The 22551-nt window shown below is 40.7% G+C and overlaps 1 protein-coding gene across 4 annotated transcripts in view; it reads right to left on the bottom strand.

Moving 5' to 3' along the window:
- Positions 1-22551, bottom strand: part of AFF2 (ALF transcription elongation factor 2) — a 389617-nt gene that overhangs the window by 16727 nt on the left and 350339 nt on the right. For all 4 annotated transcript variants that reach the window (XM_074200828.1, XM_074200829.1, XM_074200830.1 and 1 more), the window contains 7 exons: positions 18456-18678; positions 13140-13279; positions 12529-12592; positions 9576-9712; positions 5797-5868; positions 5335-5428; positions 1731-1780 (listed from right to left, as the gene is read on the bottom strand). In XM_074200828.1, coding sequence (XP_074056929.1) covers positions 1731-1780; positions 5335-5428; positions 5797-5868; positions 9576-9712; positions 12529-12592; positions 13140-13279; positions 18456-18678 — 780 coding nt within the window. The remainder of the gene's footprint in view (positions 1-1730; positions 1781-5334; positions 5429-5796; positions 5869-9575; positions 9713-12528; positions 12593-13139; positions 13280-18455; positions 18679-22551) is intronic.

Here is a 22551-nt window from a genome sequence, read left to right as displayed (position 1 = left end):
CAAAGAGTTTACATTTTATCGGAAGGGTGCCATAGGTTCACAGGCTGTAGACAAAAATAAAGATCTAATCATTTGGGTATGGTGGGGCCCTAAAACCTAGGAGAAGTAAGTTCCTGTTGATATGAAGGGCACTAGAACTGAGCCTTACTGCGAACTAAAAATTCCAAGAGGCAAAGATTAGGAGGGAAAGCATCCTAGGCCTGAAGGACAGCTTCTGTGAAAAAGTGTTGAGTTGGGAGATGGAATGTGATATATGGGGTAAGTTGACCAATTTCTTTCCTCAGTGGAGAGAATTAGATGATCAGCTTGGAAACCTAGGACAGAACTAGACTACAGAGAGTTTAAAATGCTGAATAGATACGTTTGTATTGATCCTGGTGATCTTGGGGAATCATGGATGCTTTTCTAGATGGTCCAGGAATGCTGTCTTCCCTGTGCTTGAGGAATAGCAATTTGGCAGCTGTGTAGAAGAAAGGAAGAGGTTGGCTGTATGCCTGAACTAGGGAGTTGGGGACCAGTTGAGGAGATATGATTGACAAGACCTGGCAGCCGCTGTCTTCCCTCAAGGCCCACTGCAGATGCCACCTCTTTGGGCCATTCCACTTGTTACTGTTTATAAATATATAACAAAGTGTCTTGTACATACTCAAAATTGAAAGAGTCTGTAGGGAAATTCTGATGTGAGAATACCTTCAAGTCTGCTTGTCTATGACTTTGTAGATGAGTCCTATTTTCTGGCTCTCACACAACTAGTAAGTGCCAGAGGTAGAATCTGAACCCAGGGCTGGTGCCTAATGACTGAGCAACTATACCCAGCTGTCTTGAATCCATGTGACTAGCAGCGAGTATATATTTAATAATTTTTTTTTTAAATTTCTAAGTGGGAAAATTCAGAGATTTTTAACTGAAGTCACCTAGTGCCATTAGTCTACAGTTTCTTTGCCATCTCTGAATTGGACTACAAAGCTTCCCAAGTACCTGAGAGAATCCTGAAATTTTTCCAAGAATTCTTCTGCAGGGATAAAAGGAACCTTAAAAAGAACTAGTCTCATTTTCTTCCAAAGCACATGATACTCAAGTGCCTTGGTCATGATCGACAGGTAATCAATGTTCTATAGAAGTGAAACTGGAACCCAGGTTTCCTGACTCCCCTTCCAAGAAATAATAATGCATTTCCAATGAGGCCATACTCATGAGATGGTTTCATGGAGCCTCCTATCATTGTTACACAATCTGATTTTATATTTTAGGTCAGGGTATTTTAGCATTAATATAAAAACCATCATGATGGCTCAGATAATTGGTTGACTAAGTGCCTTTCCATTTTCACCACCATTCTGTCTTTAGTTTTATTAAACAGCACTTACCATATATCAATGAATATTTCATTGGTCTTTCATTACTGAGCGAATTATTGAAAAATTGTTGTATTGGCAGTTAACTATCCTTTAACTCCCTGAAATAGTGGCACAGGCCACCTAATTAGTGGTTCTTTTAATGACCCTCATTTGGCTCAAAGATCAAAGGGACTGAGAATTTGGTATGCAATCATTCTTCAACTTTTCAATTCTGTCATTGCTGAAGCTGGGGCCTCGAGCTGTGGGATACCCTGAAACCACCCTTATGGAATAACTGACCTTCACTCTGGAGTTTTGAATGTAAAAATATATTGTGCCTAGAAAAATCATTCCTTTACATGAGGAAGCTAGTAATTTTTAGAAAATACTTACTTTCCACAGCTTCCCCATGGGGAAGGTATCTGGGCAGCCTTGGAAGATGACTGTTAAAAGAGAAAAAGAGAGGGAAAAAATAAGGAAATCTATTTTGTAATTTATTAATTCAGAAACAGATGGAAGTGTGATTTAAAGTACATTAATATTGATTACAGCATTTCTGGCTGCCTCCTGTTTCGTTAGCAGGAGCTGGAATGTATGTATGCAATGTGTCAGCACCCAAAGCACAGTGCTTGATGAAAATAGCTGGTTAGGATAATTAGTAGGCCCCAATCAGGACCATGAAAGTCACTTGATGAAAGATAGGAGCTCCTAAAAGGCCCAGCAAAATCAGAATCAGTTTTCCAAGAAGTGGCTTAATTATCCTTGTAAAGAATGGAGCCTGGAAACCAGGTCCTTGTGAGTATAAGAAGTTGGTCACCTTTTGTAGTAAGAAAGAACCTTTGCCCAGATGGAAAGATGCCACCTGCAAGGGGGGGTAAATCACTTGAAGTAGGTGGGAGGAGACGCCTTCTAGATTCTTTAGGAAACTGGGATATAGATAGGGTGACCAACTTTATGGAATTAAACCACCCCCTCTCAAAGAGCTTTTCTATATCATTGGGTTGCTCATTTCATTTGAAAGGAAAACTGTTTTCCTACTTTGTGCTAAAATGAGGATAACTTAAAGAATATACTGTATATTTGTGTACATATATGTGTTCATGGAGGAGACTCAAGGAACCCACTAATCCCCCTCAGTACAACTGAAACAGGACCAATTCTGAGTAGGACTGAGGCTTAGTCAGCCATCATCTAGTATGGGAAGCAAACCTTGTGAGGAAGGGTTCATCAACCCTCTTCCGACCCCTAGTACCACCTACTGTCATTGATCAGGGACCCCCAACAGGCAAGCAAGTGTGCATCCCCCACACCAGTGACTCTAATTCTAGCCTGGCCCTCACTGTTATAATCCAGGGGAGCAACTCTGGTGGATTTGGAACCTAGCAATAGACTCTGAAGGGACTGTAGTCCTCATCTCCCCAGCAGCCATATCTACTGAAACCCAGAAAAGAAAATTTTTTATCATCCAGGTTCTTTTATGCTCAAATAGGTAAACACTGGGATTTTGATGGTATTCAGTCATTTCTGATGTGTTTCTTTCTGTGACCCCATTTGGGGTTTTCTTGGCAGAGATACTAGAGTAGTTTATCATTTCCTTCACCAGCTCATTTATAGATGAGGAAATTGAGGCAAATTGGGTGAAGTGACTTGCCCAGGGTTACACAGCTAGTAAGTATTATTTGAGGCTGGATGTGAACTTGGGTCTTTTGTGCTGCAGTGCTATCTAGTTTCCCTGACATCCAGGTAGCTGGAATTTACATATCACTTTAAGTTTGCAAAGCCTTTTACATATATTAGCTCTTTTGTTGCTCACAATAATTCTGTGAAGTAGGTGCTGGTAGTTTCTCCATTTTATGAAACTGAGGCAGGCAAAGGTTCAGTGACCTGCCCAAGGTCACGCAGCTATGCAGTGTCTGAGTCAGATCTTTCTGACTCTACATCTAGTGCTCTACCCACTTAACCATCAGTTAACATGGTTTTAGTAATGAAACTTACTTTAAAGAAAATGCATTGAGGCAGCTAGGTGGTGCAGTGAATAGAGCACCGACCCTGGAGTCAGGAGAACTGAGTTCAAATGTGGCCTCGGACAATTAGTAATTCCCTAGATGTGTGACCTTGGGCAAGTCACTGAACCCCATTGCTTTGCAAAGAAACCAATAAAATAAAATAAAATAAAATGCATTCTTAGCTGCTGAGTTACTAGACCAGGAGTCCTTCTGATAGAAGGACCCTCCTTCAATAGGTGTCATTTCTTTTTTTTTTTTTGTCATTTCTTTTTACATGGTGTGAACCCCTTGAGCAGGGCCTGTCTTCCTCTTCATGTCCAATACTTTGCACAGGCCTTATCATTCATTCATTTATTTGTTGTTAGAGACTATCAAGTTTGATATAGCATTAAGCAACAGTATTTTTCAATAACCTTATTTGATTTTGTACATTTCAACCAAATAGCATACAGAAGTCAACTTCTTCCTATGACTTGTGGTACCTTTTAACCAATCCTTGGGGTCAGCCCAACTCAGACCCTAGATATCACAGAGATGATAACTATTTCCTTCCCAGAAACATACCTCTTTCGGTAGTAGTTGTATTTACACAAGAGGCTGCTTCAATCACACAATTTAAGGTTTTTAAAACCTTGACCACAATTCGTACAAGTTTTATGTCACTGTCTAACTTGGCTTCTTTCTAATGCTTCCAGACCCTGGAAGAAAGAGAACCAGGTACATCTGTATCCTCAATCCCAGATGCCAACTTGAATTTCCTTCCCTCTCCCCATTGGCTTCAAGACTTTTCTGTTGCTTTTCTATAGGGAATATGTATCCCCTAGGTTCTGTTATTGGGAAACCTTATCCAAAGTCATCTATGAGTTGTTCTCTCTCCTTAGAGCTTAAATCTGAAGAGAAGGGATTCTGGTAAAAGAAAAAAGCTTCTTCTTCAAAAAAAAATTTATTTAAGACAATGGGGTTAAGTGACTTGCCCAAGGTCATACAACAAAGTCATTATTAAGTGTCTGAGGCTAGATTTGAACTCAGTTCCCCCTGACTCCAGTGTCAATGCTCTCTCCACTGTGCCACCTAGCTGCCTCTTATCCCTTTTCTAAGATACTGCTGTAATCTTTATTTTTTTGGTTCAAATGATTTGCAGTGAGGGCCATTGTTTAATGAGCCTTTGGGTTTTAAGTTGAAGCCCACAAATCCTCAGATGATGGACCTCTTGAAGACACTCTACAGAAGATTGTGTAACAATACTAAGCAGGCTATGGGACATTTGATAAGATGCCATGCATGTCCCCACCATTTAATACTAGCTAGGTGAGGCTTGGAGTCTTGGTCTTCTCATCTGTGAAATGGAGTCAGTAATACTTGTATCACCTCCTCATGGAATTTTGAGGAAGGATCCAAAGAGCTAGTGGGTGAAAAAGCTTTGCAAGTCTAAAGCAATCTAAAAAGGTGTGCCTTAGTTTCAGGGATAGAGTTCACTCTGTCTCCTCTCCTGAGCTTTCTACAGTCATTTGGTTATTGCTGCCTGTTGCAGGAAGAATTTATGATAAATCCTTGCCCTTCCTCTGCTAGGAAAGACAGTGGACCTTGTACCTGTTTAATGGTTACCATCCTTATTCCCACATACTCACTGGTTTTCCCAAAGGGCTTGAGTGCAGAGAAGGACAGAAGACCTGCTCTGAGTGTAAACAGGACTTTCAAATATCACTGAAACTGCCAAAGGACATTTCTGTCAATCAGGACAATATTGAGGTGACTGAACCATTTTATTTTCCCCTCTGTGACCCAAATCAAATGTAAGTCTAGCACTAGGTCCCTAAGGAGGGGTGAGCAGGCCCCTGCAGAAATGAGAGAGCCAATGGCTTCCGCAGCCATGATAACCTTGCTGGCAAAAATCCTGTTCTTTGCAAATTGACATTTAATAACGTGCCTGTCAGATCTCATTAGTCATTTCATTCGCTAGCTCTTTCCAAAAGATACAAAATAAGGATTACCTTAAAATATTCCATCAGAGATCTGGAATACTTCATAGCATGGTCTCTCTTTAGTTTAAACATTCTCAAGTAGAGGAGTGATAAGCATCGGTAGCTGTGGTAATTAGGAAAGGATTATGTTAATTCCAGTGTTTAATGAAATCTATAAACTGTAACCAAAAAAAAAGGCAATATATAGTTTTTAGTTTCTTTTCTAAGGTTAGATAGATGGAGAAATATAAGAAAAACATGGAAAAAGTGAGGAAGGGGAGGGAAAAGCATTAAAATCCCATCTTGATAAGAGTATAAATGAGAAAACTAAATGTTTAGTCAGCTGCTGAGGCTGTCCATTAGTTATCCTTTAATAGTTTAATAGAAAACAAGAATAATGGTCTGGTATAAGCAGCTTATGGAATTTTCTAGTTCTAAAGTCTTTTTTTTTCAGGCTTCTATTGGCTTTGTCATGATTTCCCTGACACTTACCATAAAATTGCAAGTCGCTTGTCCCATTCACTGGCAGAAGAGCAGGTGAAATTCTTAAGTCTCAGGGCGTATCTGTGGAAACAAAGAAAACATGACATGCTCCTAAAGGGCAGGGTTGGAGGTGCTTTGGTCTGTCTCCCCAACACGCAGAAACATGCACACGTGTCGTAACATGAATATAAGAACTGAAAATATGGGAAATAATAAACAGAACAGTTCACTAAGAGAGGGTTGATGTCATATCCTGAAAACAAATCAAGTTCGGCATGGAAAGACTTTCTGGAAATAATGGAAACAGGAATCTTCCTAAGCTCCCTGGGAGCTGGGACTTCTCCCTCTTGTGATGCTGATCATGGCCCATCACAAACACCTTGGGGCTGTACCCTCTCATAAACTTACTGATGTTTTCCAGATGGAAAAGGGAGTAGGGACAACACAAATGGGGTCAGTTGGTTGTCCCCCATTCTGGGAGAAACCCTCCATTTTTCCCCCTACTGTGATGACATGCTTTCTATCATTCTGCATAGTTCTTTCTTTATAATGTTATTGCATTTTGCTCATACCCTCCAGTTAATATTTTCCTAGGGTCTTTTGTGGGAACTCTTTTATACATGGACATATAATGTGTATCATACATACAGTCAGTCAGTCAGACTTGTACATTATCACTATAAGATACAAAGTGGTGTTTCTAAAGGGGAGGTCAAGTTCCCTCCTATGATCTGCCCTCATTGCCTTAGTGGGATCTTCTGGGTTATTGTTGCTGGTTTTGAAAATCCCCATCTCCTCTTCCTCTTCCTCCCCCCCTCTTCCTCAAACATCACCATTTACCACTCTGGTGAGAAAAGGGTGAGGTTCCCACCTCTCAGACTTGCCAATATGACCAAAAAGGATAATGATCATTTTTGGAAGGGTTGTAGGAAATTTGGGACACTAATACATTATTGGTGGAGCTGTGAACTCATCTATCCTTTCTGGAAAGCAATCTGGAAGTACGCTCAAAGGGCAACAAAGTACAAAAATATTCATAGCAGCCCTGTTTGTGGTGGCAAAGAATTGGAAGTCAAGTAAATGTCCTTTAATTGGGGAATGACTTAGCAAACTGTGGTATATGTATGTCATGTAACACTATTGTTCTATTAGAAACCAGGAGGGATGGGAATTCAGGGAAGCCTGGAGGGATTTTCATGAACTGATGCTGAGTGAGATGAGCAGAACCAGAAAAACATTGTACATCCTAACAGCAACATGGGGGCGATGATCAAACTTGATGGACTCACTCATTCCACCAGTGCAACAATCAGGGACAATTTTGGGCTGTCTGCAATGGAGAGTACCATCTGTAGCCAGATAAAGAACTGTGGAGTTTGAACAAAGTTCAAGGACTATTACCTTTAATTTAGGAAAAAACCTGATATCTTATTGTCTCATCTTGCTATCTCTTATATTTTATGTTTCTTCCTTAAGGATATGGTTTCTCTCTCATCACACTCAATTTGGATCAATGTATACCATAGAAACAATGTAAAGATTGGCAAATTGCCTTCTGTGGGGGGGGCGTAAGATCAGGGGGAAAATTGTAAAACTCAAAATAAATAAAATATTTATATTTCAAAAAAAAAGAAAAGGGTGAGGTTGCCTCTTTGTCCCCTTCTTCCTTCCTCTTTTCCCCTTTTAACTAAGCATACTCCATTCGGTGAATTGAGGCTCTTGAAAATCAATTCATTGCATAAAATCATTGTACTGAGCTTTAATGCAATTTCACAGGTACTTGTACTAGAATAAGTAATAGGCTTCAGTGTTGCATCAGGAAGTTTAAAGGTATATGAAAGCTTTGATGAGTTCTCATTTACAAGGAGGTAATGGAGTGCAGGAAAGAACTCAGTGTCACAGAAATCCTAGCTCTCTAGGGTGGGGGTTCTGCTAGGGTTTCTGCTTCTTCTTGCCCCTGGTCCTGGGGAATGCCCATTTTCAGACATAGGGACTTGATGAATCCCATCCCATTCCCCCACTCATATAACATAAAGTATAGTTTTATCATGGCAATAAATCTCACTTCCTTTGGCAGCAGGATCAGAGGCCTTTCCAGGGCTCTGAAACATTTAAGTGCCATCAAACTGTAAGGGACTAGTGGCAATGAAGAATGTATTTTATCTTGCATTATTTTCCTAGTAAAGTTTAGAAAGATCATGTAACTTGCCAGTGAGAGGAAAAAAGGAGAGGGAGATTTTACTAGGGTTGCCCCAATTTTCACGGGAATGGGACATATGCCATATGTGGTTGTTTATCCTTTGTTCTTGAAGAAGACCATGACATCAGAGAAGTGATGTCATGACATGCAAATGAGATGGATTTAAACAAGGGGTTGCTGCGCTACATCATCAGCCTCACTTTCTCTCTGGAACCAGCTGGGTCCAGGGCCCAAGGTACAGATCAGGATGACTGGAGAAGGGACTGGATCCAGTGGGAGGCTTTGGTCTTTTAAAGCTAAAGCCTTTCCCAGGTCACAGTTTGACTAGGCAATGCCCATTCAGTGATTGACTAGGTTACAATATGCAGCAAAGAGACCAAAATGACCACTTTTATATAGTCCAAAAATTCCTTCAACTGGGAGGGCAATGCTCTGATGGTTTCTCAGTGATCAAGGGATGTACATCAATGGCAGAGGGAGAGGATAGAGAATTCTCATTAATCCCTTTAATTTGGGGAAGTTGACCTGGACCCTTATTTTATCTTGTTTGAGATCACTCCCTAATCACTAGTGAGACTCTTTTTCCATCTTCTATGCAAATATTTGTTGCCATTCCTGTTAGCAGAAGAATGTTATGAACTAAGAGACAATGTAGATCTGCCACATGAAGGACTATTCACAAGCTGGAGTATCAAGGCCCAATTTCCTACTGAGTTGTTCCAGATCCCTGAAACATGGTACAGTAGAAAACAGCCCTTGGATTAGGAGGAAGGAGACCTGGTCTGGAGTCCCAGTTCTCTCATTTCCCGGATGAGTAACTGTGAGTGAATCTTGACCCCCCCTTGCACAAGAAGGGGGTTGGACCAGGCCCTCTCAAGTCCCTAACAAAAGGCTCCACCAACTGATGCTCTGTAAAGATCAGAGGCAAAGCTTTTCCTGCTTTTTTTTTTCTTCTGTGTGTGCCTTAAATGACATTTGTCGCCCCTACAACCTAGACCAATAGCCTGGAAAATTTCATTTTTGAAAAGTAAATGAAACCAGGAAACTTTGTGGTTGAATCTCTCCCCTCTCCTCTTTCCCCCTTTCCCCCTCCTCTCCCTCAAATGCCAGTACAAATGGAAAAACTAAGTCTGTTCTCCATCTGTGACCTTAAATGCCAACTTGGAGCTCAGAACAATTTTTTATAATCAGGACAGAAAACAGGGTTTATAATGGAAATTCTGATAGCCCCACTTTAGGGGTTTTGAATTATAAAACTATACCTTTTAAAAGACAAGTGTCGTTGTCAAACGGTGAAATGACTCTACTTTATTTCCACCCACTACATTCCCATTTTAATTTTATGAATATTGCAAATTATAACACTCACATTATAACCTCTAAAGGGGCTAATTTATAAAAGCAGTGTCCATCAATTATAAATTTTCTGTGACATTAATAAAATGGCAAGAACTAATTATGATGACTTCAGAAATGAAGATGCCTTGGACAAATCATTAATATGTTGAAATGATATTTTTTAAAACATAGCAGGTTCTAATTATGACTGAAATGAGATAATGAAAATGATCAAAGTAAGGACATTAACCTGATGAGCTCCACGGTTTCCGAGTACATGGTGTATGGAGATTTTGCTTCTAGTGGATCCCGCTCCATTGCATTGCCACACTCAATGAAGGAGAGGGCTGCATCAGTATAATACACAGCTTTGCCAAACTTCTCTACCTGAAATGGACAAATGATTGTTCAACTTTTCTCCTTCAAGAAGAGAGAACACAGAAAGAATGGAACATTTTTAAAAGATAGCTTTGGGGGCAGCTAGGTGGATCAGTGGATAGAGCACTGACCCTGGAGTCAGGAGGACCTGAGTTCAAATGTGACCTCAGACATTTGAGACTTCCTAGCTGAGTGAACTTAGGCAAGTTACTTAACTGCACTGCCTCACTTAAAAAGAAGTTGATCATTTCCCTCAAGGATGAATGGATTGACTTTCAGGGGTGACTATGGTACGTGAAAGTCAAAGGATATTTTTTTTTAAATGTAGCCATTCACCCTGCCCTCCACTCTCTGCCTCAACCAGACTCAGCTGCAGATTTGACTGAAACTGTAACCTAAAAGTCCATTTTCTCCTTCTGCTTTGATTCACTGCTCCTTGTGAGCACCCTGATCCATCGGAGAGAAGTAACAGATTGGTGCCATTTGTCATGAAAAATGTGAAGTTGTGGTAGGGCTGTTGACAAAGATCTCATCACTTTCATTGAAAATGATGTCTGGCGATAGTGGCAAAAAGCCCCAAGTATAGCAGTCTGAAATATTTTATCTCAGGAGAATTTAATGGCAAAAAGGTTTCTCCTGATAATGGTCATCCTGAAAGTGACTCAGCCATCCAGATTTCTTTTGATGTGTAATGAATATTGTATATCGCATTTTATACTGAGGATTTTGACAAGAGTATTTTAACATTTTCCATTTCTGATAGCTGGATGTGTGCTTCCCATTAATACAGTCTTTTATGTTAAACAACCAATATAATGCTCTTTGACAATTTCTCTGTATATCTCTTATCACAATATTTTCTCGGCAACTGTAAGGGTTTCACTTCTTGAAACGGCACAGTAGCTATCTCTAACAAAGGATTAAGTAACACTGGAGAATGATCTGAGTTACAGATCCAGCTGAATCTGCTGTGACAATGGCTCTCTCTTCTTAAAATGAATGCATGTTGTTTCAGCTTTTGTGTACTGCAGAAAACCATAGCTTAATTTCTGTAAACTGTTGGGTAAATATTTATTTGCATGAAATTCAGCCTTTCAATCAAAGCTATTCTGGGAAAACCTGTGCATCCGTGTGAGCGAGATTTCTGTAGTGGTGGCGATGGTGGTGTTTTTGTTTTGACTTTTCCCTCTCATCTCACAAGGTAATTTCCTTAAGCCATTAGCTCCCAGCCTCCTGTTGGCCCATCTTTCCCTGCTGCTCAACTTGTTTTGGTGGCAGAGAGACCCAGCCTTAGAAGGGTAAAGGCTGAAGCCTGGTCTTAATTAATTTCTCCATCTCACTTGTTTTAACTTTTGAAGAAATTTGATAAGGTGTCCAACAGGGCTGGATCATATCTGCTCACATATAGGATATGTGGTTTACTTGCTTATTCAGATTCTGGTTGAGGATGGAAGACCCTCAACTGTGCTAGCAACGTGGGGACCTCTAAAGAGAATGTCAGCCACAGGCCTTTTAATTCTTCATCAGTGCTTGGACTAGTCATAAGCCCCATCTTCCCAACTTCTCAGGCAGAGCTGGCATTTTGCACATCTCCTCATGTCAATCTGGAAGCCCATGAAACAATTATTTCTAAGGGGACAATACAGATCTGCGGGATGTTAGTTCCAGTTAGAGTTTGACCAACAGAGGAGTGGAAATGACAGTTCAAGAGATCTATGCTGTTGGGTGGGTCTTAGTATTGGTGGTTGTTTGCCAAGGACTTGTACATCACACAGCCAAGGCATGGTGCCCCATTAAGAGCTCTCTCAGGGTCAAGCTGCCTGTAGTAGAAAAGTTCTCCCTATAGGCCCGGCCCTGTTGGGCTGTGCCTTCTCAGGTTATTTCTGCTCCAACACCTCTCCTAATGGTGTCAGACTTAGTCAAAGGTGAAGAAGCAGAGAGCAACAAGACACTTTTAAAAGAGGAGACTCCAGAAAGGAGAAGGACAAAGCATGTGAAAGCCCTTATTGGTCCAGATGGCTAAATGTTAGCACAGGGCAACAGGTTAATGGTAAAACTGAGATTGTTTCCCTTTAAGGGCTCATCTATGGGGGAGGGTCTTCTGGGGGAAGAGCTGTCAGTGTTATCTTAGGATATTAAGAACTGCTCACTGTGGGACACCTTCTCCCAAAAAGCATCTCAGGAAATATAGCTAGCTTAATGAGATGCAGAGCTTCCTGCTAATATCTGTTAGCTGCATGTGTATGTGTATGTGTGTGTGTGTGTGTGTGTGTGTGTGTGTGTGTGTGTGTGTGAGAGAGAGAGAGAGAGAGAGAGACAGAGAGAGAGAGAGAGAAAGAAAGAGATTTCCTAAAGTCTTGAGCTTATCCATGTCACCTGAGAGGCCAAATAGACATTATTGTTCTTTTCCTGATCTTTTAAGGTGGATCTGAAGGGGGCCTGGTATGGCCCAGGGATGCTTCCTTTTATCTCATGGGGAAAGTATAAAATTCTCTTTCTAAGCCTCCAGGACTTTTTTGAGACTGATTTTCATTAAAAAAAAACACAAGAACAACATACACCATTCAATTCTTGGAGGGGGAGGAAGGAAGCAATTTGGTTATCTAGCCTAAGTGGAGGATGTCAAGGCAATCCCAGTGCTCCAATGGTTGGGAACCAGGGCACTGTGGCCAACTTTCTCATTCCTCAGCAGAGGCCCTGCTAGGCAAAGTGAACTGGCAGTGGGCAGTTGAAAATGTCAGTGGGGGGCTTGTCCCCAGTGGATTTTTTCTAGAAACATAAAGGGTTCAACGGAAAAAAGCAGGGAAAAATCGCTGGGAACATACCAGTGCGTCAGCTTTGTGTTTCAGCTTCTTGGCCTCCTGCATGTAATAGTCGGCATTATGAAGCCTAAACAAATATAATTCATTTTTTCAGAAGGCTCTGGCATCATTTGATTAAAATACTGAATAGCCCAAATATTTTTGCTATGAATCCCCAACTAAATGCAAACACATCTATTCCCATTATGATAGACTTAGAAATAAATGGGCAAAATGGTTATTCAAGGTATAAAAATGGCCCACTTTAACAAATTCTGCTCTCCTGCCACCCCACAAGTAGGACTATCATGTATAAAAGAGATGAGAAATTCCTGTTGGTCCCCACAACTTACATCTCCATTAGAAGAAGCAAGGACAAAAGCGTGGCAAAGCAACCTAGAATGAAACTTTCCTAATAGGAAATACTAACCCCACCCTGCCCCAAGCAAAATCAGAATATAGCAATAACAAGGCCTGTTGTTGCCTCCACCTAAGTCTGTTCTAAGAGTCTTTTTCTGGCCAATGGTTTTTCTTTGACTTAATTTGCACAGAGAAAAGGATATGGATATCTCCCCTTAAGTCAGTGCCCCACCCAAGACAGAAAGGAAAAATTTGGAATATTTCTGACAACATACATGTCATCAAAATGAATCCGGGGTCTTCTTGGCTCTGAGCTCCCATTGGAGAGGGAGGACATTGAAGACCAGGTCGCCATCTCTAGTTGATTACTATCCAGAAGTCCAATACTTGGACCCCGGTTATAAGTATCTTCGCCCTGTTTTTTTTTTTTTTAAAGAGAATAACTTTTATTAACCTGGTGTTTGCAAAATATCTCACCATGAATGCTTTGACCAAACAGAAGTGACATGTCTTAAGGTTAAAATGAAGGTGCTTTGGGGTTTTTTTTCCTTAAGCCTAATCAGTCATAGGTTTCTTTTTTCCTATGACACTCAACTCTCAACAAATAAGCTTTTATAATTCCATATCTCCAGCATCTCATGAATACCCATTCCCCAAGGTTTAAAGTCATCAGGGTGATACTCAACAGGATTGGTGAATGGAAAGGTAACAGAAGTGGGCCAGAATGGGAGAGTCTGCCACTGAGAATCCTTGGCTAGGGATTCTCCTCAGTTCCACAGCATCGAAAAGACTTCTAGATATTGTCTTGAACATCAGTTCATGATTTACCTCAGTGGCCAAGCCTATCCCCTACTGGAATGCTTTGAGGCCTAGACTTCATATATTGACCTGGCCTTTCTAGTAGCTATCTGCCTAGGGAACTTTTTAGACTCATAATTGTGACCAATTTGCCACTGATGTGGACTGAGATCTTTCTCTCAACAAGTGCTGGTGAGATGTGGTTAGCAGAGAATAGACCTAGAAAGAAAGTGGGCAAAGAAAGACAAGCTCACTTGCTTGTCAGTGTCACATATTCTTAGGCCATATGGGTATTGGCTGAAAAGACTCAGGAACTCATGAGACTCTATGCTTAGCCAAGGGTCTTTTAGAGAGTAGGCACTTTAAAAAGAAAATGTTCAATATGCATCCGTAGTGGAATGTGACAGCCATAAATCCCACCACGATTTGGTGCCAAATTCTAAGAGAAGCATCTTCCAGGGTTAAGAAGATGGTAGAGCCACTGTATTCCATGCTGATAAAATGAAATTGGGAGAACTGGGGACAGTTCTGGACCCCAGAGTTTAGAATAGCATTGTTAAGGGGGGAGTATACAGGGAAGGGCAATTGGATTGTGGCAGTCCTTGAGTCCATCTCTTTTGATGATGGGTTGAAGGAACTGGGGACATTTAGCTTAAAGAAGAGAAGACTCAGGAGAGTTGTCATGAAGTATGTGAATGGATGTAAAGAGAAATTAGATTTGTACTATTTGGCCCAAGGGGGGCATGGGTGAAAGTGGCAGTGGTCAATTTTCTGGCAAGGGGGAATCTTTCCTGTTACTGGGAGCTTTTATGGGTATGGATTGACCCAAATGCCTGCTGAGGTCCTTCTTCTACCTCTGTAATTCTGGGATATTGACTGTGGAATTTGAGAGCAATAGGGATGAGATCAGTAATCCAACGGACCAAAATAAGATTGAGTTTCCCTTATAGTTATGTAGTGTGCAGTGATACTTTCATTTTAAGGTCTAATTGCTTTTTAAGTCAATAAAAAGTGACAGTACTGAGCTAGACAAAAGGAATCTCCAAATCTCTCCTGCCAATATGGGAGTGGACCAGCAAGCCCTAGAGCTCTTGGATTGTCATATGGGCAATCTCATTTTGATGTGGATAAGAGCCCTGTGAAGTGGGCAGGACAGGCACCATTATCTCCATTTGACAGATGTGGAAACAGAAAACTGGAAAGAGTTTAATGAGTTCAACTTGCCCAAAATCACAGCAAATTTGTAATAACCCAGACCAGAGCCCACATCTCTTCCCTCTATTTAGTAAAAAATAAACAAACTCTACCCACACTGCCTTATAGACTTCAAGCTTGGGTGCCTGGGAGAATTGCAGTACTATGAACAGAAATGGGATTATTGTGGAATCGACATTATCAACATTAGCATTAAAAGTTTTATGACTTGCTATATTAAAAAAAGATTTTATTAAGCACCTAATTAGCCTTGACAATAGACTCTTGCAGAGTAAAATCAGAATTCCATAGACACATAGTACGTGACTTTCCAAGGGCTTTATCAAAGATAACCAAAGAGTTAGTCTATAATGTTAATGATAGTCATTGCACCAGATAGGGTGAATAGTAACTACTCTTATTTTTAGAACAGGTGGGCCTGTTTTAGTGTGATATAGTAGACAAGTATTGGAGAAGGAAGATCTGGGTTCAAGATCTCTCTCTGGCATAGCTCCGTGATTCTGGACAAGTTTCTTGCCTTTCTGAACCTGTTTCCTCATCTGTAAATGAGGACAAAGATACCTGCATAGGTAAACTTTTATCAAGAAAAACCCTGAATGAAGTGCAAAGTCCAAGTGGGTTTCTTATCTAGTCAACATTTCTGTCAGTATTTGTGTAGCACTTCAGTTCAATGCATTATCTCTTCCCTCTATCACAGTTGCTGCTGTGACAATCAATCATCTTTGATAACCCAGGAGCATAACTTCACTCCCTGAAAGCCTGGGAGTCTCATGGCCCACTCCACATTGGCAGCAGAGATTTGAGGACTTGTATTGTCTAGCTCAGGACCTTAATAAACACTTTATTTGGAGGTACAGATTCCTTTCATAAAACATTATCTTTTAGTGTTATTATCTTTTGTGTGTAGATGGAACTTAAACATTTTTTGTCCTTTCTACCTCATGTACTTAGGAAATGTTCTACAACGATTTCTTAGTCAGCTATAGCAATCACTTAATAGCAACGATAAGTCAAAGCAGTGGAGAATCCCATGTGTGGCTCCAAGAGCAACATATTGCTTTGGCAGAAAACTCCTCAACCAGGTTTTGATCAAAGCTTCAGAACTGGACAGTATCTTATGTGTCATCTAGTACCATCCCCTCATTTGACAGTGTGGAAATGACTTAGCCAGATAAGGAAGCAGCAGAGTCAAGATTTGAACCTGACTCTAACTCCAAATCCAAGGCCAATTCTATTCAACCAAAAAGTTGAGTTTCTGTTTTCTCAACCTTCTTCAGCAGAGAGTAGCCCACAGGGGTGTGTTAGGTGGTGGGATTAAAAATGAATCATAGAGAATCTTTTGGAGGCACATTGGGAACTATATGCCTTTCTTTCCTTTACTTCTAAATTTGAACCAAATGACCCTGAGCTCATTTGTTTACCCTTAGAGGAGGGATCTGAGTGAGAATTGGTATGGGCACTGAGGGTTTAGGTTCAAATGACTCCATGTACAATGCCTTTCTTCTCTACTAGATTTACTTCCTTTTCATCTGAAACTCTTGATATTCGTGGCCTGGGGGAGGGACTCTTTTTACATAGAGGTGGGTCTGGGTTCCCTTTCCTTTCACAGTAAATTTGAACTTATTTGTAAGGTAGAGGTGGCCATACTTCAAAAGGTGATGACTAAGAGGAAAATCTTTTGCAAGCTATTGGTTTTATACCTAAACTGGAGGCAGTAAAAGCATCTTCCCTGCAAATAACAGATGCTCAATCCATCTTTTTTTTGAATAATGCAAATGCAAGTGAAGGAGATCCTGGCTCCTGGCTGAACATTCACCAGGCCTCTCACTTCACTCTCCCCTCTCCCTAGAGCCAATCAGTTGTCAAGACTTCTTGGTTCTTCTGCTGCACATCATCTCTCACACTTTCCTGGTCACACACACAGGCATTACTCTACATCAGGCAATCCTTATCTGGACTTTTGCAAGAGTCTCTTTCCTATTCTTCCTGCCTCAAGTGACCTCCCACCCCCTCCAATTCACCATTCAAGGAATAGTACTGAAATGCTGATCTGACCATAGCACTCCCCCATCCAATAAACTCCATTGATTCCTTCCCTCTTACCTCTAGGAGCAAAAGCAAGTAGGATTCTTAAACTAACCAACACCTATTCTGCAATTTATAATCTTAGATGGCTGTCCGGGGATAAGAGGTTAAGTGAATCACACAACTAATAGGTGTCAGAGGTAGAATTCCAAGACTAGCTCTAGTATCTTTGCCAAGCAAACCCTCAGTGGTGTTACAGAGAGGGGAAGGTAGGTGGCACAGTGGAAAGAGTACTGGACCTGGAGTCAGGAAGACCTGAGTTCAAACTTTGTTTTGGATACTTGCTAACTATGTGACCCTGAGCAAGTCACTTTATCCTATTTGTCTCAGTCTCCTCATTCATAAAATGAACTGGAGTAGGTCATGGCAAACCACTCCAGGTATCTTTGTTAAGAAAACCCCAAAAGGGTTCTTGAAAAGTGAAAAATGACGGAACAATAAAAATCTTAAACAGGGTGGATGCCCTCGTGTGCAAATCAGCAGAAAACTCTCTTTTTAACAGTGAGAGGCATTCCCCATGAGGTCTAGAGTTAATTAACATTTTCACTGTTAAAATTCTCTTTCCTGCTTTTATGTCAGTATACTTGACATTGTGTTGGTTATTAAGGTCCTGGAATATGGGAACCAAATAACATCAAAGTCAATAGATAAGAGGGCATGATGATATGCCAATATTTACTTCCAAACTCGAAGGGGTGTTGATTTGGGTGGTGAGGGCAACCCCTCTACCGGTTCTAATTGTGACCTCTTTACAACTTGCCAGAAGAACTTTGAGAGCGATTAGACCCAAACACATTAATCACCCTACAGTCAACCTCTCAGAATTGAGCTGGGTCAGTACACAGACCCCGCAGACATATTGTGATCTACATCACTGGGCTGCCACCCGCATGTTGTCCTATGATGCCTCATTGTAGGCCCTGGTTTCTTGAAGGCTTTATCAGTTGACTAAAAGCTTAGACGGGTTCTACCCACCTGGGAAGAACTTCACATTGAAAAATTCTAGAAGTCTTAGTTATGAAGGGCCTTGAGACATTATTAAGTCAATCCTCCTGCCTTAAAGCAGATCTCAATTCAAACTGTTCTACTCAGAAAGCCTCTCCTGGATCCCTCAGCAATCTATTCCCCCCATATTGATTCAAAGTAGGATGGGATATTCTTATAAGTCTAGTTTAAATGGTGTGGGTGGAGTTGATGATTATTTCTCCATATTGACAAAGGGGAAAGTATCAAATTGAGGGGAAGGGGAAGCCTAGAAGTGATGCTAAGTGATGGTAAAGATGACTGTCTTGATATCTGTTGCTACCATCTAGGTACAGTCTCTGGCTAATTCAACTCCTGTCTCTTTTGACACCCCAATCTCTCAATAGCCCAACAATATTAGCTCCAGAGACTTTGTTTCTAGACTCCTCCAATCAAACACTTCTTGCCTTGGCTCACTTAAGAGCTCTGCTCAGCATTGAATAATGCACCCTCCCCTTCCAAAGACTCACGCATGTTCTGAAGTTTAAATGGGTCTTGTTCTCATTCTTCCTGTTTCTGGAAAAGGAACAACTGGCAGCTGGAAAAGCAGTAGGCATGGGGACTTCCTGTTTGGAGGAACTGTTGCTGTCAGAACTGATGCGTCGATGTAGGGGCTCATCTGACAGTGGGGACAGTGGAGGTGGAAAGAGCTTGTCATCTCTCTTCTTAGTCACTTTTTTGGCTAGAATATTTCTGGTAAAAGAAAACAAAAGTAGTTTGTGTTTCCCCCTCCTATTTCTTGCTATTTAAGGCAGCATTTTAGGTGATGATGTATGCCACAGTCCCTTACCAATGATGAGCTTCCAATGGAAGTTTAGTTTGCATCTTTAAACCCAATTTCTAGGATACATTTAATGGCATACTTAGGCCTTAGTGTGACATAGTCAGTCTGTCAAGGCTAATTCAATTCATGATAATTGGATTTAATGAGAAATAATATATATATATATATATATGTATATATACATGTACATATATATGTATATATACCCATACATATATATATACCCATACATATATATGTATGGGTATATATATATGTACATGTATATATACACACATATATATATATATATATATATATATATATATATTAATTCCCCCCATTTAAAAGGAAGGTTTCTTCTTATTTTGAAGTAAAACTTCTCATCAAAAGCACTCGAAAATGATGGGGTAATGATCTCAAAGAGCTTTTCTTAAGATGGATGCATTACATATTTCATACATACCTATGGGAAAAGTTGGCAAACTTGGGTGAAAAAACTTTGCCTCTGCACCAAGACTTGACTCCAAAGGCACCAGATAATCTGACAGCCAAATCTGAGGCACCTCATTTCCCAGGATATGTAGTCAAAGCAAAACTATACATTTTCAAAAACAAGTGCACCTTATTTTAAAACTTGTAGAAATCTGCCCAAATAACCAAGGCCACAAAAAAATCAAAAAGCCCGACAAAGGACTTCAGGCCCTGGTAGTTATTTATGATGGGAATGCAGGCATGGATTTTTATTTTAGTTACTGTTTTAGTCTAATCAATGAGGATTACTTGAATTTTCATTTTTTCCTACACAACTAATATTCTACTGAATAGTCACTTTCCATGATTATTGACAAAAATTTTCAGTAGCAAATTAAGTCAACAAGAATTATGTTTTCCTCTTGGTCAACTTCAGTCAGTGTCAGAAGATATAGATTTACAATATTTCGGAGCAGCAAATCAAAGATGAACAAGCAGTGGAGCAGAATGATGTCCTGAACTGGTGGAAGTCAATATTGGCTCCTTGTTCCAGTTCATTGGGGTTGCACAAATTTGCCAATTTTAATAATATTTGTCATCCTCTCTCTATCTCTTGTTCCATAATTGTACCTCCCCTACCCTCAGGGTCAATTCTCACCATGCAGAAGAATTGTAAATCCCTTTCAATGTTTCTACCATTATTATAACTGGTGAAAATTAATTTAAAAAACTGATAATAGGGGTGGCTAGGTGGCACAGTAGATAGAACACCGGCCCTGGAGTCAGGAGTACCTGAGTTGAAACCCGGCCTCAGACACTTAATAATTACCTAGATGTGTGGCCTTAGGCAAGCCACTTAACCCCATTGCCTTGCAAAAAAACAAAAACAAAAACAAAAAAAAAGTTAATAATTTTTTTTTGAAAAACTGCTTTCCCCAATAGAAGCAATTTTAAAGTAGTCACAATGTATGATTAAAATGGTCTCTAACATAAGTTTGCAAAAGCTCTCCAAAATATAGGACCAAGCCAAGCCCAAGAAATGCATAGGTAGGTGAGCTTTAGAAATCTCTGCATATAAGTTAACAGATATGGCTTTAGTATAGAGGAAGCAATGGTCAATCACTTAGGTGAAATTTTCCTTCTGCTTCTAGTTGGTATGGGTGATACTAAAAGGGCATTCTTTTAAGAGAGGCAGCACAGTAGACACAACTCTTATGGATGGGTTGGCATCACATAGACAGTCCACTGGAGCACAGTGGGAGGGAGGACCTCTCCTTATCTACCTAAAGACCTGCCAACCTAGTTTTGGGGCATTTTACTTTGTAGAAGTCCTTCAATGATGAGTATATTCTAGAAGCATCAATGATGATGTTTGTCCTCCATCCTCAAAGAGACCAAGACATCAGGGAGGTGCTGTCACAACAAGCACATGAATTTGGATTTATGTGAGGGAGGGCTGTACTAAGTCACTAATGTCACTCTCTCCTCTAGAGTCATCTGGGTCCAGTGGTCTGGATACGAAGCAGGCAGTGTTAAGTGAAGAAGCATCAATGATGATGCCCTTGAGCACTCTTTTTTTCTTACTGTATTAGTCAGCAACCAGAGAAAAAGGGGTAAAGCAACAATTTCCCCTTTGATGGAAGAGAACAACTCCCTTGCAAGAAGGGTCTCTAGGGTCCAGCAAATACCTAAGATCATCTGCTCCAGGTAGAAAAGAGACCTTGGTCTCCAGGGGCTTTCCAAGGTTTTCATGGAAAGCATCAGTTAACTAGAGATGTACAGAGAAGAATGATTACTTAGAAGGATATCCAGGGGGAACCTTCAGAGAAAGAATTTTTTTAACCCATTTGAACTCCTGATCTTATATTCTGATTGGTGGCTTTCAAATGACAAACTAGACCCATTTTCTTCTTTTGTCCCTTCTGTCCTCCACCCTTCTCTAAAATAGCAAAAAATCCTAGGTTCCCCTACTTGTGGAAATTTAGAGAGAATAGAAAGATATTTGGAAATGAGGTGTTTGCTCAGAGAAACTACCTTTATTTACCGACTTAAACACCCTACATATGACATAGGAAGAAATCCATAAATGGTTTGTTTATGAAAAAAGACAGTTGTGGGAAGCAAAAAGAGCAAAAGAGCAAACATCTAGGGGCCTGGAACTCATATTCATTACCTACAGGAATTTCCCTTCTCAGAACCTCATTATCCCGACTGGATATAGAGTTAGTTGAACTTTTTCTAAGTCTATGACTGCTGTTTCTGGCACCTATCTTCTGGACTATAATACTTTCCTTTCTCTGGAAGATGTCTTGGAATGGTTTGAGCCTGGCAGCAGCCTGCATTGGAGCCCTGGCATCTAGGGCATTTGTAAACATTAGGTATGATTTTAAGTGGGTCTACAGAATGTGTTTCCCTGTTCAGAGCCAATCTGAGGTCTCTGGGAATAAAGGTGGAGCAGTCTTTGTTCCGAGGATTTAGGGGAAATGAGAGCTGGGAGGGAGTAGTATCGTTCGGAACCAGGGAGGTGGCAGATAACTCACTGCTACTAAACCACAAGCTGGGAAATCCATTGCTCTCATTGAGCCAGATTGTTGCTAGGCTGAGGGCTACTAATAGATACAGGCACTGGAATTTGATGGAAGTCATCTTTACTTCTGAATGAATCTATGGCAATAATTATCCAGGCTGAATACTTGAAGCAGCTGGCATGACTGTTAGTTAACTTTGATTTAGAATCCAGGAAGAAATATAGTCAAAATATCGGGAAAGAACAGAGGGCTGGACTTTGTTCTGGAAAGTTTATGCAGTTGGAAGAAGAAGGGGAGGAGGCTGAGTGGAAGACAACGAAAATGTCACAGCCTGCAAGCCTCCTGCTGTTTGAGGGTTGCTAGAAAAGTACAGAAAACTCAGGGCCATTTAAAGCAAATTTCCCCCTTATTTGTCCCCAGCCCTACCTGACTACTTTCCATGAAGGCCTCAGAGAGTCATCATCTGCCATTGTCATCAATCAGGCTCTCTTTTCTCTCCAAATATGATGCCCCTGGCCCCCGGCTAGAGCCAGACTGGTTTAGACTCCAAGATGGGAAATGATGAGTTCCCTTTTTGTGAAGTTAGTGTTGAATGACAAAATTGCTACTGGATATTATCATTGGTGGTTGGTCATTTGTTCAGTGGGGTAGGAGTGTTTGTGTTTGTCTAAGATGGCTATTTGGGGCTTATTCAGGGGGTTCTATGAGATGGTACATAGAACTGCTGACAGATACATCAACTTACCAGTTGTGCTGAGGAATGCCCATCTCTTACCTGAAGTTTCTCTGGGATGGGGTCCC

The sequence above is a fragment of the Macrotis lagotis genome, chromosome X, assembly GCF_037893015.1.
Source record: "Macrotis lagotis isolate mMagLag1 chromosome X, bilby.v1.9.chrom.fasta, whole genome shotgun sequence".
Classification (NCBI taxonomy): domain Eukaryota; kingdom Metazoa; phylum Chordata; class Mammalia; order Peramelemorphia; family Peramelidae; genus Macrotis; species Macrotis lagotis.
The sequence above is the reverse complement of the archived record's forward strand: the minus strand, read 5'-3'. Positions and strand labels throughout refer to the sequence as shown.